At 49.9% G+C, this 19,408-nt stretch overlaps 2 protein-coding genes across 6 annotated transcripts; one reads left to right on the plus strand and one right to left on the minus strand.

Moving 5' to 3' along the window:
- The first annotated feature begins 640 nt into the window (after nt 1–640).
- Nucleotides 641–9,661, plus strand: LOC122364639 (calcium-independent phospholipase A2-gamma-like). 4 transcript variants are annotated; one of them, XM_043335225.1, is made up of 10 exons: nt 641–823; nt 4,262–4,632; nt 4,821–4,958; nt 5,304–5,458; nt 5,911–6,029; nt 6,558–6,763; nt 7,128–7,224; nt 7,497–7,591; nt 8,020–8,245; nt 8,543–9,661. In XM_043335225.1, exons 2-10 carry the CDS (start codon nt 4,279–4,281, stop codon nt 8,794–8,796), a joined length of 1,644 nt encoding a protein of 547 aa, XP_043191160.1. In that variant the 5' UTR covers nt 641–823; nt 4,262–4,278; the 3' UTR covers nt 8,797–9,661. The 4 variants fall into 4 exon arrangements, with proteins under 4 accessions (XP_043191160.1, XP_043191162.1, XP_043191161.1 ...); XM_043335227.1 differs by having other exon boundaries at nt 736–769; XM_043335226.1 differs by having other exon boundaries at nt 754–798.
- A 229-nt stretch (nt 9,662–9,890) lies between these two features.
- On the minus strand, nt 9,891–19,232 carry LOC122364638 (mismatch repair endonuclease PMS2-like). 2 transcript variants are annotated; one of them, XM_043335223.1, is made up of 15 exons: nt 19,173–19,232; nt 18,792–18,875; nt 18,271–18,416; nt 16,412–16,571; nt 16,001–16,206; nt 15,717–15,856; nt 15,129–15,345; nt 14,579–14,671; nt 14,052–14,216; nt 13,228–13,438; nt 12,140–13,017; nt 11,681–11,826; nt 11,239–11,466; nt 10,798–10,924; nt 9,891–10,543 (listed from the first exon to the last, which is right to left on the minus strand). In XM_043335223.1, exons 3-15 carry the CDS (start codon nt 18,388–18,390, stop codon nt 10,478–10,480), a joined length of 2,757 nt encoding a protein of 918 aa, XP_043191158.1. In that variant the 5' UTR covers nt 18,391–18,416; nt 18,792–18,875; nt 19,173–19,232; the 3' UTR covers nt 9,891–10,477. The 2 variants fall into 2 exon arrangements, with proteins under 2 accessions (XP_043191158.1, XP_043191157.1); XM_043335222.1 differs by lacking the exon at nt 19,173–19,232 and having other exon boundaries at nt 18,792–19,132.
- Nucleotides 19,233–19,408: the final 176 nt, after the last annotated feature.

The raw sequence follows: 19,408 nt of genomic DNA on the forward strand, positions 1-19,408 counted from the left end.
AGAGAGGGAGGAGAGGAGAGGAGAGAGGAGGCGAGAGAGAGAGAGAGAGAGGAGGAGGAGAGGAGAGAGAGAGAGAGAGAGGAGAGGGAGAGAGAGAGAGAGAGAGAGAGAGAGAGAGGGAGGAGAGAGAGAGAGAGAGAGGAGAGAGAGAGAGCGAGAGGAGGAGAGGAGAGAGAGGAGAGGAGGAGAAGAGAGAGAGAGAGAGAGACGGGGCCCACGCACCTCTCCATACGCGCCAGCCCCAAGGACCCAGGATATCTTCCGTGCACGGCGCCCTAGAAATAAGCCAATGAGATACAATGTTGTGGACACACCCGTGCGCTGATTGGTCGAAAAGTGGTGTGATGTGTGGTGGACGGGTCACGCCATGGCCCACTTACCCATGAATTGGGTAAGAACGAAATATATTAAGTGGGATAATGACGTCATTAAAATTATCTCTTCCGGGTTTATTACAACAGAATGTAGACGAAATTGGAGTTGTTTCTTATGTTAACACTTATTATCGTAATTTTTAAGACACAAAATGTTTTTCACAACGGTAAACGCAGAACGCTGATGCTAATTCTCTATGGTTTCGATTGAAGCGAAATAAAATTGGCGTCTTTCCATTCGCCAACAATCGGAGCGATCTGATGACGACATAAGCTCAGGATACCCAAAGATAATATTGTTACTGCTAGGCAAATGTGACGCATAATGGCCTTGAAAAACTCAGATTCATAACAAGGCCAACAATCCCATTCATAACAAGGAACCAATACCCAAGGAACGTAGGGAGGCAGAGAGGCGATAGGGGTAGAAAACAAAGCGAAGGAGGAAGGTATGTTTGTGATTTTCCTGCGTGTAGGGAAATTTGATTTGTGAGAATTGGAAAACGAGTGCTGTGAATCCTGCATGGGACGGGAAGAAAGGTGTCGGTGTGCTGTTCTACCTGTTGAAACTTATCAGTGACAGGCCACAGGGTGCAGTGAATGGGAATTAAAGGGACCCTCCCACCTTCAAAAAAGTTAATGAATTGGCACGAAAGTGATGTCGCTCGGTTCAGAAAGAGCGAAAACGAATATCTACCAAATTTCATCGAAAAATATTCACCGGTTTTCAAGATATTAGACTTTTACTTTTGTTTACTTTTTGGGATCTCCGCTGTTCCTAGCGACTTTATTTGAAAGTGCGGCATTTGTTGCGCGCCAAGCAGCATATACCACCGCGTGCTACCAAACGTTTTAGTAAAAGATTTAAAAATCGTTAGATCTCCGCTGACGTCACAAATTCTAAGGGGGCATACCAATGCACTAGCCCCTTAGAATCCGAAAACTGCAAGTTTGAAATTCCATATCTCCGAATTAAAGCATTTGTCGATGTTGTGAGTGCCCAAACCGGTATTTGCAGGCCATGGCCACCAATTTGGCTATCTCAACCAAGGCCTCGTCTAACATGTTAACTGGGGGGGCCAAACCCCCGCAGTCACCAACCTGGCCCCCCCAGTCAGGGCAAAAAGTCACTACTGGGGGGGCCGGCAATAGCGAAAGAGCAAACGAACTTTTATTGCGAGTCGTCAGTCCACATGAAAACAAACGCGTAAACGACACATGGATGCAATGTGAGCACATTGATATACCCGATTACCTAGGGTTGTTATCAAGTGTTTATTTTGTTTACCTGAACCATTTTTTTTTTCGCTCAGCAATACGTTACATTTCGTCTTTTCAGGCGGCCCAACTCCGTGTCCCGGGTATTCTTTTTTTTATAAATTTAGTCCGAACCTTTTGAATCGAAGGATTCACAAGGACAGAGCCCCCGCTAAGCAGAGCTTGTTGCGTTGGCCCTGCCCTGCCCTCTACCCTCCGATCGCGCAATTCCTGATCTATGGCAGAATTTAGAGCCCAAAGTTTAACGTATGCACAAAGCCGCGCACGGCCGGTCCCCTCACTGACTTCGACTGCAGCTACGGCCTGCTACCAACCGCAACTATACTCGCCAGGAGGCTCATAAACATCGAGCGACTCCGTCGCGTTTCGAACCCGGACTGTTATAACCGGGACGCGTGCCCTCACCACGAGCCACGAGGAGTCCAACGCTCTACCGGCAAAAAATTCTCCTTTTTTGCCTAGTCTCTCCTATCAATCACGTATCAAATAACGTATCAAATAACGTATCAAATTCTCCTATTAATCTGTTGTTTCTGTCCTCGGGGCGTCAATCTGTTGTTTTTGCCTATCGTCGTCCTCACTATGCGGCGTCCAACTTCTGGCTGGACGGTCACCGGTGTGCGGCTAGAGTATAGCTCCTAATCGTAATGAAGCAGGTTCCCGTTCCGGGTGGGTCGTACATAGGCGCAGATTGGTGGTCTGTGTGTGGCGACGGGAACTGACAGCTCTGGGTTATCTAAAGAAGTCGGCATGGAGTCCCGGCACCGAGCCGTGCTTTCCATCCTCAGGACAGTCAAATCCTTCTCCATGCCGCAACCCCCTGCTCCGGGCTGGACAGGCACTCTAACCCACACGGGAACGGCTCCACTGGAGCTAGTCCGCAGCCGGGTGCAGTGAGTGCCATCGGGCTGGGCGGCCTGTCCGACTGGACAGGTTCAGCCCAGGTGACTCACTGGGGTGCCTGCCCAGACCAATGTCTGCCCCTAATTCCTATCATCCTTCCGGCTCTGAAATGGTCTCGTCAGACCGAAAGGGCCTAACCCAACAAAAGAAAAACAAAAATGGAGTCCCGGAGGGCAAATCCCAGTCACTTAGGGTCCCAACGGGCCTCAAATTGCACTACTACACGGGGCCCCGATTGTCTCACACTATAGCCTCTGACGACCTTAAGGTTGTGTCGGAGATCCACGGCGATTATGGAGAATCCACCTGAGAAGCCCTCAGTAGTCAGTCTCCAAGTTGATACACAGGCATTACACTCGTCTGAGGGGGCTCTACGTGGGAAAATACGGTCTCTACTCAGATTGATCTTTAAAGCCTGGTATGGATCATATAAAACCAGTGTGGGCTATCATAGAGGCCGACGTGGGTCCAGAAGCTGGAATTAGTCCTCAGAGTTCGGTACCGAGCACTCAGAAGTCGGCGGGGCCCATCAGAAACCGATGTGGTTCGCAAAAAAAAAAATTATGCGTGCGGGCCATCGACATGAGGCTCGTCATGAAAATTCCTTAGACGAGGCACTGCCACTCAAACAAACGCTCAACACCGAGAAGTGTGATCATTACTGTCTCATGGGGCAAGGTGAGGAGGCTACAAACTAATATAAAACCATGGGTCGGATCGTCCACTATTTTCTTTTTAGTTAAAAAAAAAAATCATGGTGTCAGGGCTGTGATGAAAAATAAGTGGTCTAAATCCGGTGAGAAAACAGGATTTGGGGGTACCCTAGGTTTGGCTAGGTTGTCTCTGGCCCCCCCAGTGAAAATTCCTTAGACGAGGCCCTGATCTCAACTCAAAACTAATGTTAAGGTGGGAGTGTCCCTTTAAGGGGGGGGGGGGAGTGGCTAAAGTATAACTATTATATTTGTTGTCTCTATATGGCTTTGGTCTGTGTTATGTCATGTCATGTCATGTCAATGTCAACTCATATAAAAATGAAATCCAAGTTATTTTTTCCATTGAAAACAAACCTTTTTTGAGGAGTAGGTAGGTACCTGCATATGCTGTGACCTGCATGAAATGGCATATGTCTGGATCCTCTAATAAAACTATTATGTACAAACTACAAAGCCAGAGGGTATGGTAGCATATAAATACATCAAAGCATACCTATCATCTGAGAATAATTTGATTGGGTTAATAGATCTCGACCTCAACATCTTCTTCCAGAGCCCTTAAGACCTTGATACTTGATTCTGATTCCTCTAATAAATGCTGCTTGAGATGTGAGAATGGGTCCCGAAGTTCTTGGAGATGATGGGTCAAAGTGGCAGCAACTCCCTTCCTTTTTCAGGTACCTATGGTTCAGGAATTCCCTTTTGTGGGACAGATTGATATCCTTTTTGGCATAAGTACTGAATGCTGAATTCTTGAACAGTATCATCTATCAATTTCCAGGAACTGAATGCATCCTACTTTGCTGTTCCTATTTCCAATCACCAGCATCTGGTGAATCACTATAGTCTGTTACATGCCTACACACCATAACAAACTTATGTTTTTGTACGAAAGGCTGCCGTAGCGTTCTTAGGTGCGTTCTTATATTATAAATTATATGTTTGTGCTAATTGATTGTAACCACTTGCTAATTCAGTCATTTCTTCTTTCAGATTTATGCTGATTTAAGATGGCATCAAGAACACAACTCAGAAATGCTTCTCTTCATGTGAGGCTTACCCAGGTTCTCAGGGACTTGGTGCACAGAACCATTGGTGAAGCCCAGGCAACTAGTCCTGTGCAAAAGATTGTCAGTGATAATGAAGCAAAAGCACCAGAACTGCAGTCACAGTTGTCTTCAAAGTCCTCTGTTGAGCAGGAGGCCAAGTCAAGTCCTCCCCAAGAGCCTCTTCCTGCAGCCAAGGAACAGAGAGTGCCCCCAGATGTCAGCTCATGGCAAAGTTACATGAGTCTTCTGAAGATTCCTGAAAAACCTCAACCAAAGGTGGTGCCTAAATGGAAACTGGAACTGGCATCAGCAAGGGTATGTCAAAGCAAATCAGTGTTCTGCCACCTGAACTGTTAATCTTCTCAGGATTGTCATAATTCGAGTCCATTTCTGCCAATCCCAGCCCATTTCGCATGTGTGACAAATGCCAAATCTGCTGAATTAGTATCTTAACTATTCACTTAGGAATTCTGACATTCCCCATGGCTCCGTCTGTCTGTTAGGGCGGCATTGACGCTCGCACCCGTGACCTGGTCGGTCTGGTTCGCTCCGCGCGCACCGATATGTCACGCTCGCGGCGCGTGGAGGACCTGTGTCGCCACCTGCAGCAGCACCCGGAGGCCATCAACCTGGCCTTCATGGTGAGAAATGCTGAGTCTGGCCGACCTGCGAGGGATCGTATTGGCTGGGGAGCTTGTACCGTCATTGGATGATGGAAGTTTGGGTGATGTGACGTGGCTGGGAATCAAATAGATCGTTTTCGGCTGATCGCCAGCGGATTGTCGCCAGCGGATTTACGGTGGTTTTCCGGTCAGGGATGACATAAAGGAACTTGTTACGCTTTTTATAAGACTTTATGAAATTGTTGCACAGTAACATTCTTCAGTCAGTTTCTTTCGTTTGTCTGAAGTTTTGTTTCGGCAAAACCTGCGGTGTCCGTGACGCTGTCATGGTGTCACCCCTGACACGGTATGCACCGCCCCCAGGAGGGCGCCGTCTCCTGCCTACTCACCATGTACGAGGAGACGTCCGACAAGGTGGTCCAGATGCAGCTGCGCGAGGCGCTGGCGCTGCTCGGTTACGTGCGGCCTGTCACCGGCCGCGGCATCCGCATCCTGAGCATCGACGGCGGCGGCATACGGTTAGTGGCCGCGCGCGCAGCTGGTACGCTGTGTGACCGGGCCTGACAGCGTTGTGTTGCAGGACTGATACGGCCTGGGTGGATTGACGGCTCTGATAATGACCGATATGGAGCTGTGCTGGGGGAATATTTTGTACGCCGTACGTACTCGTTCGGCTCTTGTCCTCACAGCAGTCTAACTACGATAGTGCGTCGGGAAGATCGAAGTTAAAATTGAAATATAATTTACGATAGATATTAAACGTGATCCATATTCTATCGTATGGTACCGCGGTCGTGCATTATCTAAGGTCTGTCAGCCTCTACATTCCCTTTCCCTTTGATCTGTCACATAATGGGCCGTAGGTCTTTCGGTATGTATTTGTTAGACAGTAGACTGGCATGCTATCCACCAGTGTGGCATGTCGCCTACCGCTGACGCGTCATTTCACCACCCTGTGGCCGCCCTGCAGGGGTATCCTGGCCATCGAGCTGCTGCGGGAACTGGAGCGCCTGAGCGGGCAGCCGGTGTACCAGATGTTCGACCTCATCTGCGGTGTGAGCACCGGTGCGCTGCTCGCCTGCCTGCTGGGTGAGCGAGGGTCGGGGCCAGCACACGGGAAAATGACGGGCACTAAGTGAGAGCTGGGTGGTGCTCGCTTGCCTGCTGGGCTAGTCGGAGGCGATGGTGCGGGGAAAACTACTGGATGAGTCGGAGCAGGACAGCAGCGCGGGAAACTGCTTGTTACCTGTCGCCCAGAACCGGGATCAATGACTCCGTAATGGACAGAAAATGTGCGGTGACCGCGCGACCAGTTACACTCACTACTCCCGGGTCACTGGGTAGGATCTCTGTTATCTGTAGGACTGTTAGTTGAGGGAGACGGGCTCGCGAACGGATGGAGCAAACAAAGTGCCGGAGGGTACAGCGGGCGGGCCAGGTATTGAGTTCTTCCGTACCTTTTAACGGGATATTATGGCGAGAGCTATTGCCGGAACTTTTTGTAAAAGCTTAGTTCGTCTATAATTGGGTTACGCCACATAAACGACTCATTTTAGGTGTCAGTATGCAATACATATCACTTTCTCCTACCGATAATAACGGACCGGCCGCCTGCAGGTCCCCTGAAGCGGTCACTGGACGAGGTGGAGGAGCTGTACACCCGGCTGGGCACGGCCGTGTTCACCCAGACCCGGCTCAAGGGCACCACAAAGCTGCTCTGGGAACACAGCTACTACGACACGGAGGCGTGGCGCGTCATCCTGCAGCAGAACCTGGGCATGCAGCCGCTCATCGCCTTCAGCCGCGACCAGGCCGCGCCCAAGGTACCGAGCGGGACGGTCGGAACAGGTGGGGTACGAGTTGATAGGTTATCCTCCATTGATATCTTTCAGGGTGACATCTATATGATTTGCATTCTAACACGTCGTGGAGTTTTCGCTGAGGCGGCTGAACGTGACTGCGTGTAACTGATGCACACCATCGGTGACAGCTTTTCACATCAGCTTATTTGCGCTGGTCAGCCATCTGTGGTTAGCCAAGTCCCCTAGACACAGCGCGGCTTTTGCCCGGGAAATGGCGCAAACAAGATAAAATCAACAGAAAAAAGGAATTCGTTTACTATTTGGCGCAGCTGGTTCCCGGTACATAGGGTTGCCGTATGACTGTATTTTCTCGTCTCTCCGTCAGGTGGCAGCCGTATCGACGCTGGTCAGCAGTGACCAGCTGCAGGCGTTTATATTTCGGAGCTACAACCACCCGCACCACGTGCAGTCGCACTACCAGGGTATGCACTGGATGATAGATGAATAATCTTAATACAGTTGTTCGGGGCTTTCAGTTAACTGGAGGTTCAGTGCTCAGTGGTTCAGTTGTCCAGGTCCAGTGTCACTGGACACAGTGTCCAGCTTTTAGAGAAAGGAATCATTCGTTTGGCTAGTAGCTACCCTTATGCATGTTTTTCATCATGTAAATCTGTCGTATCGAAAGGCTGCCTGCGGTCGAGTTGCGTGTGCACTGCTGACCTCGATCTAAGGTTGCGTTTTGCGGCTCTCGCAGGCAGCAGCCGGTACAAGGTGTGGGAGGCGGTCCAGGCGTCGGCGGCGGCCCCTGGCTATTTCCAGGAGTGTCGCATTGGGGACATGCTCCACCAGGTGAGAGCCGACAGGGTCACCCAGGAGTGGGTGGTGGACAGGCGCGTCACGCTACTTTTGTCGTGAAACGGTGAGCGTTACTATATACGCTCACTGAATGCTATCTTCTTTTCATCGTATTTATGGATTCGTTTTGTCGCATCCAGTTGATAACGTAAATGTTGCTGCAATCTGCATATTTCTCAGCTTCAACATTTTTTCCAACTAACATCGCATTAGCCACCGGCACCAGTTTTATTTGTGTGCTTTCTTCGACTTTCTTTCTCTTCCGATGTTTCGTGGATTTCTCTTCAAGCGCTTTTGTAAAGCAGGCTGCCTCGTAGTGTCAGTGTCTGCATTCTACAAGATTGCCAAGGTGCGATGGTTGTTTCAGCACTCCCACATAGTCCTATCGCCATGTGCTCACCACACACTCTCCTTACGCTCAGGACGGCGGTATTCTGGTGAATAACCCGGCGGCGATCGCCATCCACGAGGCGCGCCAGCTGTGGCCGCAGGAGCCCCTGCAGTGCGTCGTCTCCATCGGCACCGGCCGGTTCGCGCCCAGCATGCTCAGCACCCGGCCGACGGCCGCCGCCGCCGCCGCCGCGCCCGACGCCACCTCATGGATGACCAAGATCCGGAAATTCGTCGACAGTGCCACAGATACTGAAGGTAAAAGATTTGAGTGTGTGCGGTCTTTGATTTCGCTTTGTTATTTTTTTCATGTTTTATGCGCCACTCATGGCTGGCATGTTGATATGTTTTTAGTCAGTGAGTTAATTTCCCTTTCTTACTCTTGTGCGTGCTGTAAATGCCTGTTTCACAATTGGTCAAACGTTAGATTCCTTTCCGTTTAGTCTGCTGATGGATGACTTCTCGGAACATTTCCCTTGGATTTAGTCTGTCAGTCTATAACAGTCCGAGACAGACCCGGGCCGACCATTGACCGACCCTCCTTCCCCGTTCCAGGTGTGCACACCATTCTCACGGAGCTACTGCCCACTCACAGCTACTTCCGTCTGAACCCCTACCTCACCGAGAACGTGCTTCTCGACGACAGCCACCCGGACAAACTGCGCCAACTGAAGGAGGACGCGCGCATGTACCTGCGCAAGAACTCGTTCAAGCTGGGCCGCGCCGTCACGGAGCTGAACCGGCAGCGGCGCCGCCACCAGCGATTCATCGACTGGCTCCACCTGAAGCGCGATACGCACGGATTCTGAGCGGCGGAGGAACCGGGTCAACCGGAGCGACGGCGGAGGGTGAGCTTAGCGGGTGGGGCAAGGAGGGGAATGGGAGGAGTGGTCGAGGTAGTTTGGGCTGCTAGATAAACGACCTGAAAGTGTTGGAAACCGAGCTGCCTAGAAGAATGACCCGAAAAGTGTTGGTGATATTATCGCGCAGATAATATTGTGGGCCGGGAGACTAGAGAAGGAGTGGGAACTGACGCAGTAGGACTAGACAGATTTGTAGAGATACCTCAGGTTCTGCGACGGTTGGGCTCAAAGCGCGTGTAATGTGCGATAGATGTCGCGCATGGTCACATTTGCGGGCATTGGACGACCCACTGCCCTGAGTAACCCATGTCCCATAGACGGGGTCCTTACCGAGCGCGTTTTAGTTGTTCGACGTAATAATCTATAGATAGATTTCCGCATTTATCTCCTGCGAGTGTATAGTGTGCTGCGACTAACGGCCAGCCTCGCCGTTATGTGATTGTTGTTTGTTCGCGCGCAGAGTGATTGCTACGAGAATGCGGTACCTGAAAATTGTGAGATTTGAGTGCTTGTTACCGTTTTATTGCATGTGAACTTATAAGTGACCCAGACCAGCGAATGGTGCGGTGACGATCCGAATGCGAACTCGCCCCGATTCCTTCTTTGAAGGTATGCTTGTTTGTGTTGTGAAGTCGGTACAGCTGTGCTGCACTGACGTTTGTGAACTGGTGTGGTTGAAAGTGATACGTTGCGGCTGACATTCTAGTCATGTGCAATGTGATGTGTGCTTATGTGCGCAAAGTGATGTGTGCTAACGTGCAATGCAGTGTGATGAGGCAACCACTCTGAAATATATGCATTTTGTGCACAATTTTAGTCTTTCAGATGTTGCTTGTGAACAGGGATGAACCTGGAATTTTCTCTAAAATCTTTGACATTTTTGGCACACGAAGTTGTGGCAAAGCACCAATCATATCGAGCATTGCAGCAGACGTTATTCACGGCTCATTTTGAAAACCACTAGCACTGGAAGGACCGGTTATATGACCCTCTTGTATGAACGCTCCCTATCCGAGCTTACCTAAGCGACGGCAAGTTTGTTCATTATTTTCACATACATCATGTATTCATGCGCATTTGGTCGTTGGCACACTATGAAATACTGTCTGAATGAAGCATTACCCACCCCGTTTTATGGGGTGATGGCTTTACATATATGCGTTAGCCTGGGACAATTGCGACCAAGAGAAAGTGACGACGAGCATCTACAAAAATATGCACATCTAAATAAAACGTCAAATGCTGGGTATGCACCAGTCACAGCTTTACCAGTAACTGCGAATGGAAGCAAGATTATGTGGCGATACACAATAAGACAAGTGGCGTACTCGTCTATGACAATGACAATCACAGCCGAGCAATATGAATTCTGGATTCTTCAGGAATTATATGGCAGTACGCCATCGACATGGCTCAAGTCCCGCAACACGACGAAGCTGAGCTACTACATTCATTCACAGCGACAAGCTCTACGGTCTGCCGCTGCCCTGATCCACATCTGCCCGGCCAGGAGTCCTTCAGAGGATACCGGTCTGACGCGGGCGTTCACCGCTTCTAGAGCATTTTGAGGCGGTGTGAAGGAGAGGACTACCACCGACAGCCTGTTTAGGTAGTCTATCGCGGGCGGTCACGATTTCTCCAGCATGTTGAGGCACACCAGATGGCGCATCGTCGGCCGGCCATGGGGACAGTTCTGAAACACAGCGGACATCATGATTCATCACAACACAACGGGGTTTTAACTCATCCGGAGCATTTCATCCAAACATTTGACCTATCGCAACTGCTGGCCTGAGTTGAAGACACCATTGGTACTCATTGATTATGACTGTAGCATATCCAACAATTTTCAATTTCTATATCCTAACGTGATCGTCCATATGTCTGCATCCCGAAATCTACCCCCCCCCCCTCCCCCCTAATCGGACTTCACCACCCGTCTCTCACCCAGGGGTGGTCCATCTCGGCCATGTGCTCCACCAGCCGGGCCATGCCCGAATGAGAGAGAGCCGTGCCGATCATCACAGAGGTGCGGCACGCGCGGGACGCCAGAACCGCGCGCACCCGCGACGGCCTGCCGGTCACAGAAGCGGTCAGGGGTCACTAGGTGTCATTTAATTGTTTATTTATTCAATTACTGAGTAGGTATTTATAATGTATGGTTATCGCGATTCATTCATTGCCTACAATAACTTTTGGTGGCCTGAGAACCTCCATCACACCAACGTATAACTTGAGAGCCACCATCGTAACGGATTTTACCTGAGAACCTCCACAATATGTCGAGATCTCATCTAAGAGTCGCTGCTGCGGCGCGGTCTCACCTGAGAGAACGTCCATCGTACCGCGGTCTCACCTGAGAGAACGTCCATCGTACCGGGGTCTCACCTAAGAGCGGTCAGCGGTCCGGGCGACTCCTGTACCAGCCAGATGAGCTCCTCGAGGTCGGATCGGCCGCACACCACGCCCTGGACGGCGGGCGCGGCCAGTAGGCGCAGACGGCGGCCCGGCGGCGCTGCCGCGTCCTCCGCCACGTGGAACCCGGCGGCCGAGAACACCTCCGGCTGGGAGAGCAGCGTCTCCTCGGAGGTGGCCGGCAGCTCCAGCTCCTGGGGGCTGCCCAGGAGGGGGGGGGTCTGTCAGCTCCACTAGCGAGTGAGGGATTCATGGTATTGTACGTCTTGTGCACGATAACTGGGTAGTACCACTGTCAAACAATAGAACAATGAAAATGGCGGCTGTAGCATAAAAGTACATTGACGGGAAAAAGCACAGGGACTCGTTCCGTTCCCTGCACGGAACACACCCAGTCCTGTCCGAAGCTACCCACACAACTAGCGGCTGTTTAGAGAGCGGCTGTCGACTGAGCCGCTCGAAGTTGTACTTCTCGTCGGTGGCATGCTGGTCAATCAGGAACAGGTCGCGTCCCAGCTGGGTCACCAGAAAGCCCAGGTTGAACTGGCCCACCACGCGCATCTGCAGCGAACCACCGATCATTTGTTAGATATCGACCAGTGGATAGTGATCAACAGAGGAAGATACAGTCACACACGTCGATGAGTTGGGCTTATAAGACCGCACTGTGCGATGAAAATATTAAGCTACCTTCCTTAATCGTCATCTTCCACGTATGTTTGGTGATGATATGTTGAGTCAGGTGATTTCGCGATAGCTGACAGCACTTATCAGAAAACCCGCTCCTCTGTTCGTTGTGATTTAGGAGCATGCAAAAAGCGAGGCCATCATGCGTCCATCCCCAACCCCGCTCCCACAACTGTACCGTGCTCACCTTCAAAAAGTCGTCCTTCTTGATCTGCAGACTGAGCTCCTCCTCTGCGGCCGAGTTGTCTGACGGTTTGATGGCGGCCCGGAACCGCCAGTCGCGTCCTGTACCGCCGCTCTCCGCCGTGGCGCTCTCCAGCTGCGTTAGCTGGCGTCGCAGCTGCTCCATACTAAACGCCAGCCGCGCGCGCCTCCGACCCTGCCTCCTCGCGCCGTCATCACTCTCCTGAGAAGAGGACTCGGTAAAACCGGAGTCGGGGGATATCGCCGTCTCCACCTCCACTGGCTCAGAGGTTGGTATGGATGGGCCGACAGTGCCATTGGTTTTGTCCCGCTTTTGTAGCGCCCCATCCGATTGAGATTCCGATTCGTTCACGACCCCAGCTGTTCTGTCTACTGAAACTTCCGTCACATCCAAACACTCCATAGTCTCAGCGTTCGTCCTCGGAGTTGTGAGACCGTTTCCCTCCTCGCACGGCGGCTGATAACATTCTCCCTCCGACGACTGTGTCAACTCGACCACATCAGTGTCTTTGAGGCGTTCGGCCACACTGCATGTCGCCACTGAATTGTCCGTATACGATGTCTCTTCAGCAGCGTCGCAGTCGGTTTCCGGATAAATGACAGCGATTTCTGAGTCACCATCAATGCAGTCGTTTGGAACGGCAGCAGCGGAGACGGCAGTACTGACCCCAGAAGGGACAGCGGCGGAGGTAGCTAGCGGAGCACCAGAGGGCGTTAGCGGAGCACTAGAGGACAGCAGGCGCTCCCCTGGACTCTCGCCAGCGGTGGCAGGGTCGTCGGCGATTGTCTCCCCGCCGTCTGGTCCTCCGTCAGGTTTCTCCGGAGTCGGCACCCGACGGAAGAAACGGTCCAGACACTGACCTGCCGAACGGACGCAAACTGCGGTCAGGGAACCGTAGCTCCTAGGATGACAGCAAGGGATGCAAGAAAATTATCAAAAAATAAATAAAAAGGCATCAATAGATCAGATACGTTCGAAAGTTGAGACCCTGCTGAAGGCAATGTCTCGAAAACTTTCGGGCGTCCGAGTAGAAAATTAGGTTTTCCCTAACATTATCGACTCCGGCTTACGTTTGCTGCTGTCGGCCGCTGTTGAGGTCGAGCCCCCGTTCTTCTGAGCGCTGCGCTTGATGGCCGAGATCCAGTCGCCGGACGGGCCGCCCGAAGGCGAAGATGACGTCACTGAGGGCGACTGTGACGTCACCGGCGGCAGACCGGGCGGCGCCAGCGGAGCCACTCTGAACGACGACGGCAAGCTCTCGAAACATTGGACGAGTGACTCCTGCGAACGGCAGAAATGATATAAGGAGCTTAGTCGCGAATAAGGTTAAGCACGCACTAATACAACAGAGTATGCTACACCTGCAATGAGCACGTGCCAAATGGTTTCAAAATCAGTGCAAAAAAGTGTTGCCGTCCATTTTTGCGGTCGTGCAATGAGTCAATGCTTCTTGCTTAGTAGGTACGTAAGGTCTCGCGGGTTTTAGCGGCAGGTTTTGCACCTATGAAATTTAGTATACTTCAGGCTATATCTTGGTCGTCTTAAGCTTTTGAGTGTTGAAGATGCGATAGACTTGTTCGTTCACAAGCTATTAATTACAGTCACCGTGCACAAGCCTGCCATGATCGTTTAAAATGGCTTCATCGTAGATCGGTTAGTTTCTGAGATATAACCGGAAATGTAAAAGGGCAAAACCTACCCCTTAATCTCGCGAGAGCCGTACCTCCTATACCAAGCTTTTGAATATCCAACACAAATCTGTAGAATCCATAATGCATTACGTCATAGATAACATGAATCATGTTATCTATGATTACGTGTATCATTTTTACTTAGTATTCACTTCTTTTCCACCAACCTGAATGACCATATGGACAGCTGACTCTAAACTGACCTTGACACAGGCGAGCAGAAACTTCTCGTTTTGAACGAACAGCATGCGCTTGTCGGGCGTCACGTTCACATCCACGTGCTGTCGGCTTAGAGTGAGTGACAGCACCAGGAAGGGACTCTGATGGCGGTTGTAGCTCCGGTATACGTCGTTCGCCAGGCGACAGATCTGTGCACAGTGGAGAAAATGCCAGAGGTACGGCGTTACAGTTACTGTTGACATTACGTTACGATAGTTTCATATCAATAGGCCTGCAAGGCGTCGATGCGGGCGAAATCGTAAAAACTACGACATCAGGACACTAAATGCAAAGTGATTGGTTGTTACCACAAGATCATAGACCAAAACATTAATGACCTAGTCAAGTAAAATAAAAATGCCTAGGCATTTTGATCGTTGGCATATTATGACAGTTGGGCAAATGCCTTTCACAGAAGAAAAAACGCATAACAAACTGTAGGCATGGTGAGCGGTATATCTTTCCCGTGTATTCTGTGAGAGCTGGTTAACCCCAGCACCCTCGCACGTACCTTGGTATGATCACACGGCCGGCCGTTAATGGCGATAAACTGACGGTCGGTCGCGCTACGGCCCTTGCCGTGCTCACAGGACGACACCAGGCCCTGAATAATTAGAATAAACAGATGAATAAATGATCAGACCACTCTGAAGACGACGGAACATACACGGTCAGTCAAAGTATGTTCTACGATCGTCACGATGTAGCACATATTGATGATGTTTCAGAACGCATTCTCCCCTTCCGTCCAGCATTCTATCTTTATCCATATCCCACCACATTCTTTGCCATCAACTCACCTAGGATAGCAACCATGCACCACTCAATCTCGATAACAGTTCTTAATCTTGCGTCGGTTGTACGATTACAAAACATGAGCGTATCTGATCTTCGTTTACCCTAGTCTTGACTCTTGTGCACAATGAAAGAGAAATAGCATGATCGAAAATAATGTTCAAAATGTGGTTAAAAAAAGTCAGCCAGGCTCAGGCACAGGAACTCAGGCAAAGCAACCGGTATATCTCCAGCCCGCCCTGGCCAGCACTCCCCATCTGTCGCACCTGCACCGTGACTTTGGGCTGTGTCCGCTCGGCCGCTGCGCCCAGCCCGAACTCGGCGCGCGTCCCGTCTGACGGCGCCGTCGGCTGGAGCGGCAGCAGGGTGGCCGTCTGCTTCTGACCGAACAGCGCCGTCACGCGCTCGAGCAGCGCCGCCACGGCCGGAGAGCTCAGCAGCACGCTGCGCCGGCCGGCGGCCGCCTGCTGGGTGCACACCAGCCTGGAGAGGGACGGGTGGTCACGGAGAATGGCACGACCAGGGTCTGACGCAGCGGAGGGGAGGGGGTGTGATGGAGCCTGGAGGTCGAGTCGAAAACGGCGACAGGTCGGCGATCGTGAAAAGTCTGGAAGGCAGGTGATGAGTAAAGATGAGAATGACCGACTGACGGCAACACGTTGTACAGTCTGGTGACTGAAGTTAATGTGAGGTGGGCGAACCTCTGGATTCTGGAATGATGTTTCTGCAAATCTAGCCAGGCATCCAAACTCGGCATGCGTGCATATTCCATCAAACAAAGTAACTACCGAAACCTGCCATCCAATAGCCGCTCTACCTCAGCCAAAAAGACCCGACACCGTGTGCTGACTGACCTGACACCGTCGGCAACCAGGGCATATCCCCAGAGCAGCTGCAGGAGGTCCGTGACCTCACGGCGCGCCCGGCCACAGAACTGCCGCCGCCGTACCGGCAGAGTGCTGAACAGCTGGCGCACGGTCACCGTCGTACCCACCTGAACGGAGGACCAGTCAACACAGAGTAGCAGCAATAACAGCAACGCATGAAGAAGATTACGGAAAATAAAAACATCAATTAGAGCAAGTACTTTCCCGCTATTGAAACAAGGAGTATTGTGTTGTTTTTCATCCGTCCTTACCTGCCGGGCAGCTGGAGTTCGTTCGATGAGACGACCGTTTACATCAAACTTGAGTCGGGTGGCGACCGGCGCCTGGCGGTGACGTGTTACCATGGACACGTCGGCCAGTGCACACAGCGACCCCAGAGCCTCCCCGCGGAACCCGAACGTCCCAACGCCGGGCAGATCGTCAAACTCTCGCAACTTGGAGGTGTGGTGCTTCAGGGCTGTGGACACAATACAACCCAGCTTTGAGTGCTCCAAAAACCAATTTTTACGAACAGTCTAACAAAACCGCTCAATCGTAATTGAAAAAGAAAGTCAACTTAGCATGCCTAAGAAACGTGCCAATAGCATCATTCAAGCGGAGCACGCACTAAAAATTTGTGAAAATACATCTTCTAAGTTGCCATAAATCGTGCAATGACGTACCTACGGCCTCGAAGTCGTCCGCTGTGATTCCGTTGCCGTTATCGATGACCTCAATGCTGGTGGCGCCGTGGTCGCAGAGGTGGACCTCCACTGAAGTAGCGCCGGCATCCAGCGCGTTCTCAAGTAGCTCTTTTACCGCCGAGCGGAGGCTGGTTATCACCTGGATAAAATAAAAGTTAGTTGGGTGGGAATACTACGATAAAAAAATACCCCAAAGGCCCTAACCTACCTTAGTCGGGGAATTGAAATTCACTTGCCCTAAATTCCTCGAAGGAATATCGTGGAAGGACAGTTCCCCGCGGCAGTTACACAATGGATACGATGGAGCTCAACTCTCGTGTACACACGGGAAGGGGAGACAGTTTTGGGAGCCATTGTTTCATATGATTAACCCTCGCCCGTGTAGCCCGAACGGACCCCCCCCCCCTCGGTTTTTCGCGAATAACTCGCGTAAAAACGGCTGATCGCGACGAAAATTTCAGTACCCTCGAGTTACTCAGTTTTACACCTATCCTCAAAAATGTCATGACCCTGGCCGAAGTGACCTTTGACCTATTTCTCGAGACCATGTTTGGCCGGAATCACGATTCGGCGTATATCGGCTCGCATTAGCCGCACGTTTGCAGTCTTTTCGTGGTTTCAAGCGTTCGAACATATGATATGACGCTGGTCCCATGCATTAGGGTGGGTGTCAAGGTCACCTGAAAGTCAGATGAGGTCACTGACCTTTGATGACCTCGGTTCACACATATTTCCATGTTTCACATATTTCCAGGCTAGTTTTTTTTTTTAGCTGAATTCGAATTTTAGCAGCATTGTGAACATTTACGAAGTAGTTTTGGTGCCTTTGTAAGATGTTTAAGATGTAAGATGTTTCGGAGAGGCGCTTTAATTTAAGCGATGCTTTTGCGCCGATCCCTTATTTGCTCTGTACATTTATTTGATCCTTGTTTACTAAAATACACTGGAATGGAATGGAATGGGGATGACAGGTACTACGAATAACCGGCAGAACCCCTACTGGTTGACCTGACCTGACCTGACACGACCTGGCCTAAATGCATGAAGACATCATCTGTGATGAAAACTAACATGATATTCGTAGTCCACCCCGAAAAAACCCATAGCAGCCACACTTTACGACGTTCTAACAGGTCCCGATTTTCCCGACTCTTGGGTCATTGCCCTGACCTGAGAGGTCAACCAATGACCTAGGACCTTAAACTTGGGTATCATCGGCTTCCTCTCGTCACGGGTAACACGCTCATTTTTTCCGCGAAGCTCTAGCTCGATCAGGGGTCAAACGGCAAGGGGGTCTAACAGGCCTCCCCCCTTACGTTCGCGGCTGGCTAAACGCCAATACGGGCGAGGGTTAGTTGAAAAGGTATGAATATTTGATGTTCATGTGTCCATATATCCATACAACATATGGACTCCAGCACCTTGCACATCATAAACACAGTACAGCATACCCATGTACCTACACACAGGAGAGGCTGGCCTCAGATCAGCAAGATATAAAGTCACTTAGATATCATTACACAAGGATGGGTTATATTCAATACCTATGATTCAGACCATCCTTGAGTTAACTTTGCATCCATTTTTTAATTAAAAAGGAAATCTGTACATAGCCAAAATACAAACTTGTGCTGTTTGTTGTCTCACTGGGCAGGGAGTTGGTTATATGGACTCAATCATAGGCATGAAGCAGACACAGTTCATCTCTCTGTTATTTCTGAGTGCCTGATAGTTGATACCATAAACTCTTATTTCATTTTTAAAAGAATCCACACAGTAAGATGACAGTAACACCAGTTACTAAGGTAATTATTTAATGAATTCAATTTCCTCCTCACCTGGCCAGAGCAAATATTGTGCACAGTGCCTTTATCAATTCTCTTGATTGATGCCTCTTGGCTGGGTTGCACATTTTCTTGAGTATCAAAGTCAGCCTCTTCATTGACTAGCTTTTCCATATTGGAGCAGTGTTGATCTGCAGTTCCTGAAATACAGCCTTTGGCTAGTGATACAAATATGAGCTTCTATAACACTAACAAGAGAAATTGTTTGCTCATATGAACTATTTTATATAATTCAATCAGGCATCTACTGTCTGGTATTGATTTAGTTTAAATTGAGAGCATTTTGGGGGCTTAATGAAGACCATTGCATATTGTATATGTAGGTGCCTATGTGATGAGAGCCGGGAGGAGTTGGTGAGTGAGTATGCCACAATAGTGATGTGACAGCTGTATTTTTTTTTTGCTATTCGGTTTACTTTGCTGATAAGAGGATATTCACATTTCCTACACTATGATGATAAATTGGCTGAGTGGCCAGCTATTCCAATCCAACACCCTGCCACTTGAACAGTCACCTCAGGGGCTGCAGGTGACCAGGATGAAGTGAGCCGTATCACTGATTGGCTTGCAGTGATGGCCACTTACTGTCTCCATTAAACCTGAAAAGTGTGGCAAAAGACTGAGGTAAAGAAAAACAGCACCAGCCAACATCTAGCCAACATTTATAAATAAAAAACTTTTACTAAAATTGACCAATCTCTTCTTCGACTTGTGACAAGAAATAAAAAGCACACCAAGGTGTGAAATAGCGAATCAAGCATGAACATACAGATGAACAAACCCGAACAAACCTAACTTATGAAGTGCAAAAACTAGGGTATATAGAACAGCGTCAGGCTGGTTGAAGCAGTTGCAAAAAAAAAATGTAAAAAGAGTCATATCGAGTCGCATGAGACCTGCCCAGTTGCCTATTGCCTATTGACGACTCCATGCGTGTAAAGCGACGGACCTCTATTGAAATTTGGCGGTACATTCTCTTTCACAAACGTCACATATGCGCCAGTTTGTTGAAAAGGACTGAATAGTGTTCAATTTTATTACTGCAAAGCGCGAGTGTTTCATGATATATTTCTATTTTCTTTTATGTATTCTGCCTTCAGAATTCAACAAAAATGTTCGAATTATTTTATTT

Source organism: Amphibalanus amphitrite, unplaced genomic scaffold (genome assembly GCF_019059575.1).
Source record: "Amphibalanus amphitrite isolate SeventyFive unplaced genomic scaffold, NRLGWU_Aamphi_draft 000688F_arrow, whole genome shotgun sequence".
In the NCBI taxonomy this organism is placed as follows: Eukaryota; Metazoa; Arthropoda; class Thecostraca; order Balanomorpha; family Balanidae; genus Amphibalanus; species Amphibalanus amphitrite.